This window comes from Phoxinus phoxinus, assembly GCF_949152265.1.
Source record: "Phoxinus phoxinus genome assembly, chromosome: 1".
NCBI lineage: Eukaryota > Metazoa > Chordata > Actinopteri > Cypriniformes > Leuciscidae > Phoxinus > Phoxinus phoxinus.
In genome coordinates, this window is record NC_136876.1 from 16,294,941 (window position 1) to 16,315,073 (window position 20,133).

At 39.2% G+C, this 20,133-nt stretch overlaps 2 protein-coding genes across 7 annotated transcripts in view; one reads left to right on the plus strand and one right to left on the minus strand.

Annotated features, from left to right (window-relative positions):
• Nucleotides 1-1,554, minus strand: part of glis2b (GLIS family zinc finger 2b) — a 38,149-nt gene extending 36,595 nt beyond the window's left edge. Inside the window, exon 1 of the mRNA XM_079612187.1 lies at nt 727-1,554. The gene's annotated coding sequence lies outside the window, so the exon portion shown is untranslated. The remainder of the gene's footprint in view (nt 1-726) is intronic.
• A 3,699-nt stretch (nt 1,555-5,253) lies between these two features.
• tfap4 (transcription factor AP-4 (activating enhancer binding protein 4)) lies at nt 5,254-20,133 on the plus strand. 6 transcript variants are annotated; one of them, XM_079630938.1, is made up of 8 exons: nt 5,293-5,747; nt 9,147-9,312; nt 10,838-10,936; nt 11,050-11,223; nt 12,833-12,991; nt 13,839-14,006; nt 14,098-14,130; nt 17,183-20,133. In XM_079630938.1, exons 1-8 carry the CDS (start codon nt 5,659-5,661, stop codon nt 17,330-17,332), a joined length of 1,038 nt encoding a protein of 345 aa, XP_079487064.1. In that variant the 5' UTR covers nt 5,293-5,658; the 3' UTR covers nt 17,333-20,133. The 6 variants fall into 6 exon arrangements, with proteins under 6 accessions (XP_079487066.1, XP_079487064.1, XP_079487068.1 ...); XM_079630939.1 differs by having other exon boundaries at nt 5,405-5,747; nt 11,053-11,223; XM_079630940.1 differs by lacking the exon at nt 14,098-14,130 and having other exon boundaries at nt 5,254-5,747.

Genomic DNA, 20,133 nt, shown 5'->3' on the forward strand with positions numbered 1-20,133 from the left:
CAGGCTTGGGTTTATATAAAGGCAATCATTAATCTCAAACGCATATAGGTAAACCAGATTTAATCAATCCGCCCCATGCACAACCTTTATTGGTTTTTGTCCCATGGTGTGAGATGCCCCTCTCAAAAGTTGGTTAACTATGTCCTGGCAGGCATCTTCTTTATCAACGGCCCCATGTGTAGCAGCCAATGAGGACGGGCTCCGTTCCAAAACACATCTCAATGTGCTCACAATTAAGCGCAGGGACACTGGAATTGCCTAATTGGATGATGGCTGCTTTATGTCCAGGCATAAACCACCATGGACAATAACAGTAACTTTGCCAGAATGAATCATATTGGGATGCAAATACGTTAGCTTTCCGGTCTATATTTCACGAACGAGTCCTCCAAAAAGAAATGTTTTATTTGCATCAGTCAAGCACTCCCAAAAGAAAACAAACTCATCACATGATGCACACAACGTGCTTCCAGACAGGCGGTCTGCTATTGAGGTGCATTAGTGGAAGCCCCGTTTCTCATTCTTTGGAGACACTACAGGCATCAACTCTTGAGAAATCAAACAGACCCTGGCATAACACACTCTTGGAAAATAGGTCAGGGTCTGTATGCTACCCTAATTGACCGTGCTCAGTGGACAAAACTAAATATGCATGCTTATATTGGCAAGAGATGAGATCAATGATGCAAGGTTGCCGTGCCATCTGAGTTCATTAGACTGACTTACCTTCTGTAAAAACCTCCTGGATGTCTGCTGTTGGCTCTGCACTGGTCTCCACCTTAAACTTTCCAGGGGGAATGTTTGCTCCAATTCCTTCGGGTTGCAAAATAATGCCTCGGTTTTTTTAAGGAAGGCCCAGTAGATGTCTGCAGAAGGACCTGTAAGACACTGTCACCAGTGGCTGAATAATCTACTGCTGTCTGAAACCATCAGACTGTTGTCTGGACACACATGACAGTGTTCGGGAAAAGCAGAAAACTAAAGACTTGCGAGGAAGAAAAAGCCGTCAATCCAAAGTGAATGCGCTGGATCGATAGTTTATGTCAGTTTCAGGCCATGAGAATATTCTCATAAAGCAGAAACCCGTTAAATGCACGCGTGTCAACACCAAGAACAGTGTCCGTACTGTTTTTTTTTTTTTTATCGACCCTGGAATGACAGCTTAAGAATTATGCACTGTAAGAAAGAAAAAAACACACACAAACAAACAAAAAATAGATCGTAGTGATCGTTGTCTTGACATCAAGGTGCATCGCTTTCTGGCGGCGCTGGTCCAGAGGGGTTTTTAATGGGTGGTCGTGCGCAAAGACGATGGAGAGGAGACGTCCCCCTTTTCAGCTTCGTGTCCGGATGGTGTGTCGCCGTGTCGGGTTTGAGGTTTCCTCAGGTCGTTCCCAGTCCTGGGGCCTTCGTGTTGTCTTTGGAGACTGTGAGCGGTGAGGTGGGTCTCCAGCACCCCGGACGCGAGCCTGTCCGTGTCTCCTCTCCTCTCCTCGGGCGCAGCGGGCGGAGGGATCAGCCCTGACTGACTGTGACTCTGCCAGCTCAGCGCATGTGTGCTGCTCCGCCCCATCCAGACAAGCCGAGGAGGAGGAGGCCGGCCTGGGCTCACATCCAAACTAACTCCCCTCCCTCCCTTCCTCCCTCCAGCGCTCTCAAGATTTTTATTGGCATGGTAATAAAGCTTTTTTTTTTATCGCCGAAGCTTTAATAAACATTACCTCCTTAGACCCTTTTCCTTAGATCTATTCATTTTGGTCTAGCATAGTGGACGCTCTTTAATTAATTTCTTTCAGATCATTCATAATATAATATAAATTAAAACACATTCTTTGTTTCTTTATTGGTGTTATATTATATAAAACATTTGAGCAAATATATGCTAATATCATTATTTTATAATAGGTCAATAATATTTTCTACATGTTTTCTATAAAAATCTAATAGCCTACAAAATTATAATAACAAATGTATAACTAATTGTATAATGATATTCAAATCGAAATGTAAAATAAAATGAAAAATTAAATTAAATTCAAAATGCCTCATGCCTTTTGAATTCAAAAATAAAGTCCTGTTTACGTGCAAAATACATCGATTTTTTTGTCAGTTGCATGTGCAATTTATTGATTTCGATTTTTAATTTAGGCAGGCTATTTAAGTCAAAGTATTTGATTTAATATGTCTGAATCAATCAAATATCTAATCAGATATCGTCACCTTCCTAAAAATAATTTCCTAAGTCAGGTGACGATATTCAGATAAAGTTTCTCAGTCACTTTTCAGTGTGTGTGTGTGTGTGTGTGTGTGTGCGCGTGCGTGCGTGCGTGCGTGTGTGTGTGCACCTGGTGAGGTTTCTTCTTGCAGGTAAATTGAAGTATTGGATTTGAGCTGAAAGGATAGGCTGAAGGGCCTTTTATATAGACCATGAGTGCTATACCATGACAAGGGTTTGAATTTGCCATATTTGCATACATTTTGTTAAACTATCTATATTATTATCTTCAGATTCCATGTCCATTACAGTTGGACTTCACAAATAATATGATATTGGGCCTATACATAGAATAACCTAACATCAGATTCTTTTAAATTAAATTACTTGATTTATTCTACCCTTGTCAATTAATATTTTCTTCTGAAAATATACCTCTATGCATTCCCAAAATCAGTTTTAGCTGAACTAGATGACCACTAGATGGCACCTGCCTAAAGCTGCACCATAACATGAGCAAAACAGCATTGTGTAAAAGCTAAATACATAAATCAATAAAATACATAAATATTATCCTCTCAATAAGCAGCAGTTTTAATGTATTACAATAATGTTGATTTATTGTTACAATTGTTACAATTATAATTTACTTTTAGATATTAGCCTACCATATGAAACACATTTTATGCAGCTGACAAAACATTATTCAAATGCATTGAAATCTGTCAAGCATTTAACAAAGACATGTAAAATAACAGAAATTAAAATAATATTAAATATTTATATAACAGAACCTTGCTAATTTATTTACTAATATATATATATATATATTAGTAAATAAATTAGCAAGGTTCTATTATTATTATTCTATTACTATTACTTCTATTATAAAAGTAAATTATAATTTAGGGATTATTTAAGTCAAGAAATTTGATTTAATATGTCTGAATCAATCTGCCTTAGGCTACACCAACAAAAGTCAGATAAAGTTCTCAAAGTCACTTTTTACAGGGTTTCCTAAACCTAATCAGATTTTATGCATAACTATTCCCAAAACACACTCAATGTTCCAATCTTGGACCACAAAAACAACAAATCATGTAATGGGAAATTAATGGTCATGCTACAATTTTTATATGTATGTAGTATACACACAAAAAAGTAAAAAACAAAAAACAAACAAACACAGCATTTATTTAAAATATATATATTTATTGTAATAATATATAGCCACTGTTCAAAAGTTTGGGGTCAGTCCTTTTATTTTTCTTAAAAAAAAAGAACAAATTAATATTTTTATTCAGCAAGGGTGTGTTAAATTAATTTTAAAAAAGGTGATAGTAAAGATTTATATTGTTATAAAAGATTTATATTTTGAATAAATGCTGTTCTTTTTAACTTTTTATTCATCAATGAATCCTGAAAATAGATCACAGTTTCCACAAACACAACAGCGAAAACTGTTTCCAACATTGATAATAACTGAGTATCAATTCAGCATTAGAATGATTTCTGAAGGATCATGTGACACTGAAGACTGGAGTAATGATGCTGAAAATTCAGCTTTATACATCACATAAATAAAATTAGATTGTAAAAAAACATTATTTTAAATTGTAATGATATTTCAAAATATATATTTTAAAAAATCTGTATTTTTGATCAAATAAATGCAGGCTTGACGAGCATAAGAGACTTTCAAAAACATTAATAATAAAAAATATTAACATATCACAAGTAATGTTTCCAAACTTTTGACAGAGACTGTCAAAAGGACTGTCAAGGATTGTTATTATATATAATAAAAATAATGCATTTAAATAAGCCTAACAATGTTTTTTTAGATAATTTTATTATAATACAAATATTATTTTACAATATTATTATGTATAAAATAGCACGTATAATTATGTATATTTGATATAAAGCACATTAAAAGTGGACGTATTATGCAGTAGCAATTGAAACAGTGATTTCAACCTTGTCTCGTGCACGCGTGTTCGTGCGCGTCCGCGTTCTCGCCCTCAGCATGTAACAGTCACACAGTAAAGCACATTTCCGGGTTCTTCATGACCGCTCCCATTTTGTCTGTGTGTGTGATTTGTGCTTCGAGTAAGCGATTAGGTAACTCCTCTTCCTCCTCCTACAGCTACAACTTTCATGCACCCAAAATGGTGTTTGAGTGTCAGCCCTCTCTCTTCTCTCTCCTCCTGCCAGCAATGTCAGCTGATCCCGCATGTCCCCCCCCCAGTCACAGAGAAGCAGCCTTCACACTCACTGAGCGATACAACAGACCGAGAGCAAGACCAGTGTTCAATTGCATTGTGCATTGGTTCTTTTAAACATGTTTACATTCGTTTTCAAATATAAAGCGCGCTTACTAAAGGAAATAACATTTTGCAACAGACCCAGATAAAATAGGCTAATATAATAATATATTAATGCGTAACAATTTTACATTTGGTTCTTTATTAGCTATAAAAGCACGCTAACAAACACATGATAATATAATAATTTGTACAATAGCATTCTGCACAGTGCGTTGACATTTTAGGATCGTGCTTTCAAATACAAAAAACAAAACGGTTTATTTAAGCTATATGAGCAATGCAAGACATACATTTATATTTTAATATTCATTGATTTCGCTATAAAAAGCTCACTTATGCACTGATTTATTAAATCCAGATCACAATGTTAACATAAGCATTATGGTGCTGCTTTGATGCATATAGTTCATAAGTTCAAAACAACCATTTACATATAAACAACATATTTACACACACACACACACATATATAATTGTAGCATGTAAATATGTATTAAATATGTATGTAAATATGTTGTTTGTTTCATGAGTAACTGAATATTTACGTGCCTATATTTACGTGAGTGAGCAATAATGCATATAAGCAACAATGCAATATGGATATGCACAGTGGAAATGCGCGCATGAGGCAGATATTTAAATGCATTTAAATGGATTTATTACAGTGCGCTTCCTGTCATGCAATAAGCGTGAAACAGTCCAGCTGATTACTGGAGAATAATATGGTCGCTGTTGCAATACTCCTTTGTTTACATGCAAGTCCTCCCGTTCGGCGGAAGGAGGCTTTTTGGTAGTGCAGGGCTGTGTGTGATTCCTACCAGCTGTTTCCCGCCTTGAAAGACATCCGATCAGCTGCAAACACACACACACACGCACACATGCAGAAGGAGGGAGGGAAAGAGAGCAAGCGAGCGCCACACACACACACACTACGAGGGAACCCCATCAGCTGGAAGAGTAGAGTAACCTTACAACTCAACACTCATCTCACGCGCTCATGCCCGAAATCAGCAGAAGGCGCTTCTTATTAAATGACAAATAGACGGTTTTGTTTTTTAAATCAATAAAGTACAAGAAGAATCGAGGAGCCCGAGCTGGAGAGAAGAGGGGAAGCATGGAGTATTTCATGGTACCAGCTCAGAAGGTGCCCTCCTTGCAACATTTCAGGAAAACCGAGAAAGAAGTCATAGGGGGCTTGTGCAGGTACGTGAGACCCTCTTTAAAATCATTGCGCTCGAGACGCACACATATGTCCGCGATTGTTTAATCGCGCGCCAACAGCGGCAGCACTACTACTAGAGTAACATGCACGCATGATTTCTGTGTTATTGTGTACATGCGCTCATCTAGCGGGTTTAGACAGGACGTAACCCGCGCGAGACTCGGTTTTCTAAATTTAATTCATCTCCAGGGGGTCTATGGAACCCCCTTGGTTTGTCAGGTCAGTGTTACCTGTGTAATATCTCGGCGAAATCGATACATTTTGTGTCTAACAAACACAAACCACGTGGTTGCATGCACACACACCACGCTGCTGATCTCGCGCGCGTGTTTAATGTTAGAAACCGCGCATATTTCGTTACACCCATGAATAGGTCGTCATGCTTGGAGGTTTATAGAGTAAAAGTGTGTTTGGGTTGAAGTTCGCGTGTTCTGGTGTGTGTTTTCGGGGCTTAAGTTATTGTGGGCAGTGCGGCCATGCTTGTGGCTCGTGCATTTGGCGTCGTCTGTTTCTCAATGCAACTAAATGTTAAACGTCTCCGGACTGCCATTGCTCACGAGTGTCTACGATATGAGGTTGAAATAGGCGTAACGCGCGAGAAATCTCGCCGTGCGCGCGGTGTGAGAGAGATCAGATGATATTTGGACTCTGCGTCGCTGCTGCCGCATGGACGGAGGAAGCGCGAGAGCGAGGCGCATTGTTGTAATGGCGGACCGTGTCAGCTGTGAACACGATGTTTTTTATTTAGGCCAGCGACTATGTTCGTTATCTCGCTTGATATTTTAGTTTCGGCCCACTGTGAATTCAATGTGAGGCATTTAGAGGTTAGTAAATTAATAACTGGTGTTATTTTAATAAGGGGGTGTGTATGCCGTTGAAGGAAGGCCCCGTCAAAGCATCTGCGATCCATTCTCAGAAGGGGGCGGGGCCAGTGAACCGATTAGCGCAGGGCGTTCTGGGAATTGTATTTCCCCCCCCAATGTCAATTGGCATACAAATGATGTCTTCAAAGAGGTGGCAGTTCACGGTGAACTTTGCAGCTCTTTTTATAGGTAATTCCATGTTTCTTCAATATATATCAAACGAAGGCTTCCAAGGTACAAATAATATACAATTATTATTTATACAAAAGTCCAAAACACCGAGGTAGTAGCCTACATGTTGTTACCTTTTGTTATTTTATTTGTTTACAGTGGCAGTGTGCATTAATAAACATGGCTGTAAATGTGCCAGAATTTGACACAAATGCTATTTTTCCACCCTTAAAACTAGACAAAGCATTAATACATGTTGTTATTATTATGGTGGTGAAATGAAAGTATGCTTTAGTTAAAGTGTCTATTACACTGGCTTTTTATTTTTGGTTAAACCATGTTTAAGTTGTCAAGCAAGGGCAATTATTCCTTCACATAATTTCAAAGCGGTCTCAAAACAAAGTCCAGTTTAAACTGAGGGATGCATTAAATCATTATTGTTATTTTATAGCATTTAATTGTGTGTTGTGATTTGAAACAGTGCTCAGTACTATTTTAGGAATTCAATCTTGTCATATCACTACTATTATTCTATGATGAAATCATGAATTTATATTGTTATTATTATTGTAACGTAATATGTTACTGTATATTATTCTTAATAAGCAGTTTTAATTCAATATTTTATTGATTTTGCATATTACTTTAAGTTCTATATATATATATATATATATATATATATATTTTTTTTATTATTGTAATGGAAGGTTTAATTATACCAGTGCAAGTTCTCTCGCCTCACACTGAAATCAAAATTCTCTTCTGACCGTTTCATTTTAATGCATAAAAGAAGCTGGGTCACGGTTGGAAACGGCTGATCTGACCGTATCTCTCGCTCCACTGTTGGCTCTCGTTGCGATTTTGGCACGGGATCTGTTTGCCGGGTTTTGAGCCGCTTGGACGTAAGGAAGCGAGCAGGGAAACCTCTCTCTCCCCTCATGTGCGCCGGCACAATTGTTCCCCGTGTTTGTCCTCACGCAGCTGAGGCGCTGCTGATAAGAGAGGCTTTCCAGAGATACCCCGTGAGATGCCCAGACAGGGAGGAAGTTCAATTAGGGTTTGATTTCCTCGGCCAAAGCACGCGTGTGATCGTGTGAGGCAGAGATTTCCAGGGGCTTGAGTTTAGAGACAATGGACTTGAATGAGCATTCAGGAAAGTCAATATTTTCTACTTCGCACTCTAACGTTTCTCTTTCCCATTGTTGCATCCTGTTTTAGGCATGTAAGCAAAAGGGGGTGGGCCCTTTTAGTTGTTTTATTTAAAAAGAAATCATTTAACATTTATTGAACTTTTATTGAAAGTCAGTATCTATTACTTCACACTTTTATACTCTTAATGTTGCATTTTGTTTTAGGGATGTACGCAAGGAAAAAACACTTGGCTGTGTTTTATGTTAGACTGTTCATTTTTAAAGAAATCCTTTAACTTTATTAAACTTTTATTGAATCAGTGTTTAAATGTAATTCCAAAACAAAACATTTTGCCAGGTTTCCTTAACAAAAATTACTATAAAATAACAACAACAACATTGTAATACCACTATTATAATTCTTTGAAGTAAATTGTAGCATTATTTAAAAAACATAATGTTTTTATATAGTAATCAAACTACAATTTCTTTAAGTGCTTTATGACCTCATTAATTAAAGGGTTGGTTTCACCCAAAAATGTAAATCCAGTTGTCATTTCTCCCTCTTGTCGTTCCAAACCCGTAAGACTTTCGTTTCATCTTCGGAACGCAAATGAAGATGTTTTCTGAGCTCAGTTTTTGTGACATCAACTTTAAATTTGTAACACAACTTGGTTAGAGATATTGCTTATTTTGTAGCAATTTTATAGTTCAAATTAGTTTGCAAAATATATATTAAGTTATAAATGTTTAATTTGAGTACATTTGCATTACAGTAACCATAGACGTCTGTGAAACCAGGCCATGGACAGGGCTTAGAATAAGCCAGGATTAGACCCTTAGTTCAATTAAGACATTTAAGTGGCTTTTATAAACGTGCCTTAGAAAAAACAAACATTACTGGTGTGCATCTTGAGACATAACAATGATGCTGAAATATTTTAAGATTAAATATTTTTTTTAACTTTCAGTTTTAGTCTAGACTTAAGCTTTTGTCTGTGAAACCAGGGGTATAATTTTTCTACACTTCCATTTTTTAAAGTGCTTTCACTTCTGCAAAAGAGACCACAGCATTCACCATTTAAATTCAGATCTATGTTAGAAACGGTTATCAGGTTAAATGTAATATTTATACCTTTTCATTTTCATGTAATATTTATACCTTTTCATTCATTTGAAGAAGACTAAAGTGCAGTATAACATTTCTCCTTCACAGCTTAGCAAACATTCCCCTCACGCCAGAGACGGCGCGGGACCAGGAACGGCGTATTCGGCGGGAAATCGCCAACAGTAATGAGCGCCGGCGCATGCAGAGCATCAACGCTGGCTTCCAGTCCCTGAAAACACTCATCCCGCACAGTGACGGGGAAAAGCTAAGCAAGGTGAGTCCGACAATCTGGGAAGAGTGGAAAAATCTAGTGTTGATCTCAATGAGTAGTTCACTCAGAAATGACAATACTTTTACTCGCACTCATATTGTTCCAAACCCAAATGAGTTTGAAGCTTTAAACAAGGATTGGAAAGCAGTCCATATGACTTACAATGCTAAATTGCAAAACTTCTGAAGTTCTCTGATAGTTGTTTGAAATGTTCTCCTCCAGTGAGTTGGGATTGGATTGAGTCATTGAGCTGAATGAGATCAGTCCAATGTGTGACTGAATCATTCAGAACAGTTTTGTGAGCCAGGGCTGTGTTCCCCAAAAGCATCGTATGTTGCCATTGCCACCAATGGTCTCTACGATTATCTTAGCTCACAATGCTTTTGATTGATTGATTTGTGAGTGAATCATTTTTAAGAGTTATATCTTTTTAGAGACCGTTCACTGAAAACTAGTGGCACTTCTACTGCGGATGTTAAGATTTTCAGTGAATATGTGGTCCATTCATGTCTTTTGAACCCATACAATAGCTTTTTTTTAGAAACAGACTGAAATATAAGTCATTATTTATCGCTAATCTTCCTATCTGCTTTATTGCATTGGAAAGGTCTGCATGCACATTAATTTCTGATTAAGGGTAAACAGGTTTGCAAGTAATGACAACGTTCATTTTTGGGGTGAACGGTTAGCAAACATTCTCATTTAAAGCTACACTGTGTAATTTTTTACGTTTATTCTTAGCCAAAAACACTTAGTTCTTTCAAAATTATATGTGCTCATTAATGTATAATTACTACTTTCAAAATTATTACTGGTGACTGCCGGCAGATAATACGGCCACCGTAGGAGTTAAAACGCCCTCGGAATGGGAGGGGCTAGAAAGTAATATTCAGTTGGTAGTCATTTACAATTTCACCGCTAGATGGGAGAAAATCCTACACAGTGTAGCTTTAAATCTAGATTTGATCTTAGCGTATGTGCCAGCACAAAATTTAAATGTTAATTTTCATTTGCTTTTGTTTTAATCGTTTTTTTGTGTTTTTGGAAAAATATCTCTTCTGTTCACCAAGGCTGCATTTATTTGTTCAAAAATACAGTAAAATTGTGCAATATTACAATTTAAAATAACTGTTTTTCTATGTGAATATATTGTAAAATGTAATTTATTCCTGTGATCAAAGCTGACTTTTCAACATCATTATTCCAGTCTTCAGTGTCACATGATCCTTTAGAAATCATTCTAATATGATGATTTCAAGAAACATTTCTGATTATTATCAATTTTGGAAAAGTTGTGCTGCTTCATATTTTTGTGGAAACCTTTTTTCCAGGATATTTTGACGAATAGAAGAGTGACATTTTCTAACATATGTCTTAACTCAAAAAAATGTATAAATAAATTAATTCTTAAAGCATTCTAGCTGGATGAAACTATTAATTCTAGCTGACCCCAAACTTATGAGTGGTTCTAGCATCCTTCACATTTTACCAGTACATGGATGTAATGTGATCTCTTTCTCTTTCTCAGGCTGCCATCTTGCAGCAGACGGCCGAATACATCTTCTCTCTGGAGCAGGAGAAGACACGGCTGCTGCAACAAAACACCCAACTCAAACGCTACATACAGGTGAAGCTCGCGAACCCGCCGCCGTCTTCACTGCATGTCCTGTATCTTCACTCCTCTCTGTCCCCACACGCTTTCCTTCCTGTCGCCTCACGTTCTCCTCTTCCTCCCCTCAGAAGGAGTTCAGCGGCTCGTCTCCGAAGAGGAGGCGCGCCGAGGAGAAGGATGAAGGGATCGGATCCCCAGATATTCTGGAGGAGGAGAAGGTGGAGGATCTGCGGAGAGAGATGATTGAACTCCGACAACAGCTGGATAAAGAGCGCTCCGTTCGCATGATGCTGGAAGAACAGGTATATTTGTGGCCATATCAGTATTGGGCAATGTTTGCTGCTTAAGTTTTATCTTAAGCAGCGAACAGACGGTGAACACGCACTGCTCTGGGTGTGTGTTCACATTGTGTGTGTTCAATATTCACTGCTGTGTGTGTGTGCATGTGGATGGGTGAAATGCAGGGCACAAATTCAGAGTATGGGAAACCATACTTGGCTAGACGTCACGTCACTTTCACTTCTGTATCACTCTGAATTAGTACATGTGGCAACTTATTGGTCTTTTTATCGTAGCGGTCAAGTAAAAAAAAAAAATCAGCCAGTTTTAGTAGTTTTTATTGTTGTATTATAAATAGATATCTATCTTATTATATTGGTTATCATATATCTGTGTGTGTGTATGTTGTTGTTTATTTAAAATAATACTATATCGTTCTCTGTATATAAATATGTATTAGATAGATCGAGAGAGAGGTAGAAAATATGCATAGATAGATAGATAGATAGATAGATGAAAATTTGCATAGATAGATGCATAGATGGATGATAGATAGATGGATGATAGATGGATGATAGATGATAGATGATAGATGATAGATGATAGATAGATAGATAGATAGATAGATAGATAGATAGATAGATAGATAGATAGATAGATAGATAGATAGATAGATAGATAGATAGATAGATAGATAGATAGATGGAAATTTGCATGGATGGATGGATGGATGGATGGATGGATGGATGGATGGATGGATAGATAGATGGATAGATAGATAGATGGATAGATAGATATATGGAAATTTGCATAGATAGATGGATAGATAGATAGATAGATAGATAGATAGATGGAAATTTGCATAGATAGATGGATAGATAGATAGAGAGATAGATAGATAGATAGATAGATAGATGGAAATTAGCATAGATAGATGGATGGATGCATAGATGGATGGATGAATGCATAGATTGATGGATAGATAGATAGATGGATGGATAGATGGATAGATAGATAGAAACACACACACACATATATATATATATATATAAATGCAATCTTATAGGCTAAAATTTAAATGAGGATATGCTTAAGAAAATTGTAGTGATTTATCAAGTACTAAATTAATTGTGAACACTTTTGCTTAATTTTGATTATATGCCATCTCCCATTACAGAGGGTGTTCTCATTCAGAATAGATTTTTGTCATTGGTATTTGACAAATTTCAATAGAGCTCATTGGGTGCAGTTTGATCCGTCGCTCAAAGTTTTGCTCGACTAAATCTCTGGCGTATCTGTATTGATCGTGGCCCGGTGCTGTAGAGTTGTCATCTGTGAAACCCGTTATCAAACTTTTCTTTTGCTGCATCAGTTCGCTAAAATTAGCTCGCTTTAGTCTTTGCATATTTAATGAGATTTCACAGAAGGTGCACGGCTCCCCTGAGAGCATGAATCGTTTCTGAACATCACACTTGAAGTGCAAATTAAACCCCAATCTCTGCTGCTATCCAGGAAACTCGCTGAAGAAACTTCCGCAGGCAAAAAAAAAAAAAAAAAACGTATTTAGAGGAAACACTGCTCTCCTAAACCTTCTAGATATGTGCTGACCGAGGGTCTCTGTGTTTCTGTTAGATCCGTTCGTTGGATGCCCACTTGTACCCTGAGAAGCTAAAGGTGATCGCGCAGCAGGTCCAGGAACAGCATGTGCAGTCGCAATCTCTGCTCCGCCTTCAACAGCAGCAGCAGGAACAGCTGGGGAAAGAGACCAGCACCCCTGCTCGCAGTCCGCTGGTCAGACAGACTCGCTTTCTCGCTCATATCACTGATGCACTAACACTGACTGACAGACTAACCGTCATTCAAGCACAGGATAAAAGAGGCCCTCAGTTTTGCAATGCACCTTGTCAACTTGAGTTGATCTGATGTGATGATCCACTAGAGGGCATTAGAAGAGTTAAAGACCACATCAAATGACGTTTTGCAAGCCATTTAACTTCTATAACGTGACCGATTTCTGAGTGACGCAATATTCATATAATAATGTAGGGCGGGACTTCATTTTACCCATCGTGTAATATTATTTTTGTCCTTTTTTAGTATTATTTTTATGTAAACCGAGAAATATTTTACAGTAGTGTTGAAATTTTGGGTCAGTGAGATTCTGAAATTAATACTTTTATCCAGCATGGACACAATAAAATCAAATAAATGCTGTTCTTTTAAACTTTCTATTCAGCAAAGAGTCCTTAATGTTTCAATCCGAAATGTTTCTTGAGCATCAAATCATCATATTAAAATTGATATCTGAAGGATCATGTGACACTGAAGACTGCAGTAATGATGGTGAAAATTCAGCTTTGATCACAGGAATAAATTACATTTTACTATATTTTATTTTAAATTGTAATATTTCACAAAACAAATGTAGTCTTGGTGAGCATAAGAGACTTCCTTGAAAAACATTAAAAAAAAAAAAAATCTTACTGACCCAAACTTTTAAACTAGTGTGAGATTGTTTGTCTCTTAATTGAATAATATATAAATAAGACCATAAAAATATAAGAAAGTGAATGTAAATGCATGAATAAAGTGTTGGTTCTTTGTTGTCCTTAATTTGTTGTCCTGCTTTATTCGTCAGGTGTTTTCTCCTGCCACGCCGCCTGCACCCACTCATCACGCCACAGTAATCGTCCCCGCCCCTGCGCCGCCCCCCCCTCCTCATCATGTCACCGTGGTTACCATGGGCCCCGCCTCCGTGATCAACACAGCATCCACATCACGACAGAACTTGGACACCATTGTGCAGGTAAAACACAACTCTACCCAGCTCCTGCAAAAAGTCATGAATGAGATTTAACTACTTATATGTGGCTTATTGGCCATATATGTTTTCACAGACACTAAGGAACGGCACCCGAACCCATTTAAAAGTGAGTGCAGCGCTACAAACAAGCATAGAAAACCTGGAGCTTTAAAAAAAAAAAATGCATTATGAATCACAATTCCATTTTTTTTTTTTTTTCTGAAAAAAAATTCTCCCACATTATACAGTGTTGTTACTTATCTATATTGGTAAACAGTTGTTGCTCAGACTAAAGGCCCCGATATACTCACGGCAAAGTTCTTCTTCGTTCTTCGTTTAGGGGTAAATCGAACTTCAAAATACGTGAGCAGCGATATACTGTTATCGAACGTCTGACGCCGCCCACTGCTGAGAAAGTGTGATGTACGCTTTCCTCTCAATAACATAATAAACGCACTATAAAATTGAGAAAACGGCAAGCATATTTTTAATAAAGCATAAGAACAGAATCTGATCATAGCAATATAGATATGTTTACACGAGCTCTGCAATTCAGCACTCTAGTAAAGCCACGTTTATTTATATAGCACTTTATACAATAGATTTCTTAAAATCAAGTCGCTTTACTGAATTAAACATGAAAAACTGTCAGTGTCTCGTTTCATCAGAAGAAACGGAAAAGATTTCCGTGTGATATCTGCACAAACCATAGACTGTAAAAAAGATGGACGACGCCCCCTCGCTCTCTTCCATTGGTGAGAAGAACTGAAGCCGCCAGTGTCCCGATATAGCGCTGACATCTTGGGATTTGAGTCTGCGCAGTAGCGATCTCGGGACCAGACCTGCGCAGTAGTGAGCAGGAAGTAAAACCGTGAAATTAACGCCCCGCCCTCACTCTCGCAGAATGCACTCTGCACTTTTTTTAAGTGGCCTATCTCTGCTCCGTTCCTCCATCAGCTCCAATTTTGATGTCTGTTGGTTGCAGTACGACAAGAGGCTTGTTAAAATAAAGTAAATACAATCTCCTCAGTCCTTCGAAGATCCCGAAAAAAAAGTCTGTTGGTGCTTCAGTGACTACTTTTCTCAGAGAACCTGTCAATCACAGCTGTCAATCATGACGTTACACCACCATTTTTATAGCATCACGTAACTAAAAACAAACTTATTTTAAAAACAGACACTTGAACTTACATCAGCATGATAAAAACAACAGCAAATAACAGAAACCACCTTTGGAAAAAAGATATTTGAAGTGTAATTTAATTGTTTAGTTGGTCTCACGTCCCGGTGAATAACACGGGGAGGCGGGGTTTATGACCTATACTAGGACCAGCCACCGGGGGGCGATCGAGACTCTTTGGCTTCACTTTCCAGGGCTTGTGCAGCACGCTTGGCACAAACCTACCTAGTCAAGTCACCTTTATTTATATAGCGCTTTTTACAATACAGATTGTATCAAAGCAGCTTCATAGTGATAACATGAAGATAATACAACAAGTTTGTTTCTATTACGTAATCGCCACAGACCAATGGGAGGACAAAGGTGTTTACCAGCCGGAGCTGACTTTTCCCGGCAAGCTGTTTCGAACTCCCCAAACTAACTTTGTTTTGGCCTGATTTGTTCGAAATGACGTCACCGCAGTTCGTTCTTCAACTTCACTTGAAGTATATCGGGGGCTTAAGGATGTGCAAAACTATATATTTATGACTCATTTTCAGCTGGGTTGTATGAACAAACTAAACAATTTGTCTAAAAGTAGTTCAGTGATACCAACATTTTTAAAAATGGCAATGAAAAACGCAGTCTTCTTTTGAGTAGAGTCAGTGTGTTTATTTGTGGAATATCTGTTAATCTATATTATCTTCAACACTTTATTGCACATAACTATTGTAAACCTCACAAAAAAACTGAGCCCTTTAGATCATGGATAATAACAGGGAATATTCCACTCAGCAAGTGATTTTGTTAGCATGGCAATCCTCTCTGAGTGATGTTGACCAGTTTATCTATTTCATGTAGTACACTTGCTAATATAAGTGTAAAAGTCTTGTTTTTTTTGTTGAGAAAGTGTGGGAATGGCACCAATTGACGGGTCTTTGAGGCCTGATAGAGCGCTGTAGTGATGACGTATATGCGTTGACCAACTTATCACCCTGGTTCCCTTGACAAAACCCCAATAGGATTTTTCCATTGGCCTTTGGATTATTGTAGAAAATAAGATCTCTGTGATCAACAAAACTGTATGATTCTTGCATATTTTTTTTTTGTGTTCATCTTGATAATCTTCTCAAATTAACAACTTTTTTGGATTTTGAAGCTTAAATGCAATCGTATTTAAACATTTGCTAAAGCGAACTACGCTGCGATCGAATGATTTAAGCGTCACCTTTACTAGGCTCCCAACAACTCTTTCAGTCTTTATTTAAAGACTTGGGGCCAGTCGTGGGCTAATGGTTAGAGAGTCAGACTGGTAACCCGAAGGTTGTGGGTTTGATTCTCAATCCCGACAGGAAATGACTGAGGTGCCCTTGAGCAAGGCACTTACCCCCCAATCACTCCCCGGGCGCCACAGCAAAAATGGCTGTGTGTGTGTCCATGGTTTGCAGTGTGTGTCAACTACTCATTGCTCCTAATGAGTAGTCCAAGTAAACTGCATTTACTTGGACTGCATTAACTGCATTTACTTGGACGTGTAGAGGACAAATTCTGAGTATGTGTTACCATACTTGGCCTTCACATGTTACTTTCACTTTAAAAAAAATATATAATAATTTACAAGAGCGTGATCATAAACGCAATAAGGCTGTAAAAGCAAACCCGTGAGTAGATAAGTTTGCCTCTTCGACAACCTCAAAAATAAAAATCACAAGGTGGTATTAGCCTACTGATGTAGTTTATGCCGTAGAATAAAAAAGCTTGTTAACCACAGACTGTATTTCAGGCATTTAACCAAAAGCCCATTGACTTTGGGATGATTTAATCGGCAGTGCTTCGTTTCTGGGGGTTCGGCCTACAAAAATACGCCATTCCTGCAGCGCTCTATTACATTCTGTGCAGCTTCACACCTCAACTAGTCTGGCCCGTTTTAGATCATAACAGAACAGAACTTTGGCAACTAAACAGCCAAAAACATAATAAATCAAAGCCACCTTAACAGTTTCGTCCTGTTTTCCCGCAGGCCATCCAGCACATCGAAGGCACGCAGGACAGGATGGTCGTGCCCGAGGAGGAAAAGCGCCGGGCGGTCATCGTCACCCCGGGCCGCGTCCTCACAGACACCGGAGACTCCGACACCGCCTCTGACAACGAAGGATCTGAGGACTGTTAACTGCCCCGGTCACCCCCGTCCCCATATCCGCCCCACATGTAACAGGGGGCTCGGAGAGGGGTGAGGGGGTCTGTGGAAGGGCCTCCGCAGAAATACTCTTTCTTTCTCTCTCCTCTCTTCCTGTCGCTGTCTTCTTTACACTCGCATACGGGACTCACAGACTCAATGACTTGAAGGTTTATTGGGGGGAGGGGGGGGGGGGGGAACTAAACAAAAAACTGAAAGAAAAAAAAAAGGAAAGTTTACAGGAAACGTGCTGCAAAAACAGAACGAGCACGTTTATGTATACACAGTACACTATAACTCCATAGCACTCTGGTAACTTGTTGATACATTCATATGATACAGCTCTTACTCGTACTCCGTCGTCTATAGTTTCACCAACGCACGCTCCCAGGTTAGCGATTTTGTGTGGGGAATCACAAAATCTGTCGGAATCTGCCACAGGTCTTCCAGGCCTCTGCTTCATCACTTCCTGTTTTCCTACATCACTTCCTGTTCTCCTACATTCTGCCCATATGAGGGCAGTAGAGTGTTCTGATTGGAGGAATCCCATTTCTGCGCTACAGGACGTCTCATCTCTCAAAACGAACCCTTTGCCCTTACTATCCCGCTCTGGCTGCGTCATATTCCTCTTTCCGTTCTGGGGAGGCTTGAAGCATCACTGTGAGCCAATGAGACTTCAGAAACCTGTTCCACACCATGGCTTCCGAAAGTTTAGAGGAAATGTTACTTTTCGGTTTACGTTTTTTTTTTGGCGTAGACATGCCTCTAGTTTTCGCATTTGCTGGGGATTTGTCAAGTTCTCAATAGCGTGACAATGACTGCCACTGCTCAGAGGGGCTTTGTATTGTGCGCACTTTTTAAATTTCGCAAAGAGGGGGGACTTTGTGCACTTATTGTCGCTCACCTTTACTGGGCTGGGTTCCCAGTACACACATTGGTGTAGGGTGAAGCACTCCCTCCGTCGCGTCCAAACGCCCCCCCCCCACGGTCCTGTCCTTAAAGTCGTAATTTCAAAATTCTGGCCGAATTTTTTTAAATGTCGTTTGTATGTCAATTGAATGGAATAAGCTAACCGACAGGTACTCGTACCTGCGGGGAAATTTGTGTCGCTTTTAGCACATTTGCTAATATAAGCGTAAAGTTTTTTTTGTTTTTGAGGAAGTGTGGAAATAGCACTACCAGGGTTGTCGTGGCCCGATTTCAGCCTATGCAGCTCTTTTGGTTCTCGCCCCCCCTTTGAGAGGAACTTCGTGGCCACTTTGGTCTTCTCCCAGAAGTATTGTAATGTCCGTTTGTCGTCCAAGTCGTGTCAGATGCTCTCTGCAGCGTATAGTGAGAGCGACTAGCCCGTAATCTTGCGCTCTAGCTCTATGCACTGCTCGCTTGAATGTTTCAGTTTCCCTGTATTTCCTGGCGTTCATACGCGCCACAGATAATCACATGGACAGCAAGGTGGTGCTACTCCTGCTTGAACTCTCCAGATAAGCCAGGGATGTCCAATCCTGCTTCTGGAAGGCCATTGTCCTGCAAAGTTTAGCTCCATTCCCAATTAAACACCTGAAACGGGTGTGGTATGGGACGAGTTGGAGCTACTCTCAGAAGGACGTTTGCCCTCCAGGACCAGGATTGGAGACACCTGGAATAAGCCATGCGATACTGTGAACTCTTCACGCCCCTGGTGGGACTTAGAGATGTATCCCGTGCCGAACAATGGCCAGTGGCTTGCCTTAACTCAGCTTCGGTGTGCACTGTGAGGCACAGAGGCCTGCCTTAAGCTTTAGCCCTGAAGATGGCGCTAGAGAGAGAGGCGTAACTCGCCACATGTTCATCTCTTCTCGCAGTTGATGTTTCCAAACATTCCAGATCAATCTACCGTTGTGTTTTGCATTGCGTTGCCGGCGCTGAAGTCGGCAAGATTTGGCCATAGAGGAAGATGAGAAGTGTCTCTTCTTTTGTTTTTGCATTCGAAAGAGTGCATGTCCCCCTTCCCTTATGAAATGTTACAGGAAATCTTTTTGCTGCTGGACAGATTGTGTTTTTTCCTTCTGGCGCTGTGAACCTTGTCATTCATATTGCGATGAAGACTGCTGGGAATCAGGGCTTCCAGAAGAATGGGATGATCTAATATTGGCAGATTTTTTTTTTTTTACTGCGCTTTTTATATTTGGATAATGGTTTGCTTGGGTCATAGAGACTAGTGTCCTGCTTGTGCTGTCTTTGTTTTTCACGTTAAGTCTGTAAAAACGGTTTTGTCTTTGCAAAAAAGTCTCTTTCGCCCTCCCGCGTTTTGAACATTTCCTCTACCGAAGCCACAGGGTGTCTATTTTTTTGTGTGTATTTTCTACTCGCAGAAATCACTGTAAGAAAATCCTGAGGACATATCAGAGGTTGGGTGTGTCGAGTGAAACGGGGGTGATTTTATGAACCTGAAGCACTTACTGTAGTATAACGAGGAGTGACTCTTATTTTCAGAGATGTTCTCCTCGACCGAAGCTCTTCTCGCTGTGATTTTTGAACCACACGGCTGTGTTTAACCCTCAACGTTTGTCCTGGCACACCACATGTCCTCTGGGCCGTCTCCGCAGTCTCCAGACTTGTCATGTCTCTCATCTTCTCCCTCTTTTAATGTCTGTCATCTCTTTATTTTTTTTTGTTTCTATTTTTGTTGTTTCTCTTTATGTGGGACATTCAGTCCGTTTGGTTGAGAAGCTATTGTATTTTTTTTTAAACTGGGGAAAAGAGGCTTGTGCCTTTGTAAAAACAGAATAATAAAGTTTGTACTTTGTTTTTTACAA

Excerpts from the sequence above, each read along its gene's own strand:
- tfap4 (XM_079630938.1), top strand. The coding sequence starts at position 5,659 with ATGGAGTATTTCATGGTACCAGCTCAGAAGGTGCCCTCCTTGCAACAT. Across the intron at positions 9,313-10,837 it reads ACGGGGAAAAGCTAAGCAAG|GCTGCCATCTTGCAGCAGAC; the intron begins GTGAGTCCGACA and ends TCTCTTTCTCAG. Across the intron at positions 12,992-13,838 it reads CCCCTGCTCGCAGTCCGCTG|GTGTTTTCTCCTGCCACGCC; the intron begins GTCAGACAGACT and ends TTTATTCGTCAG.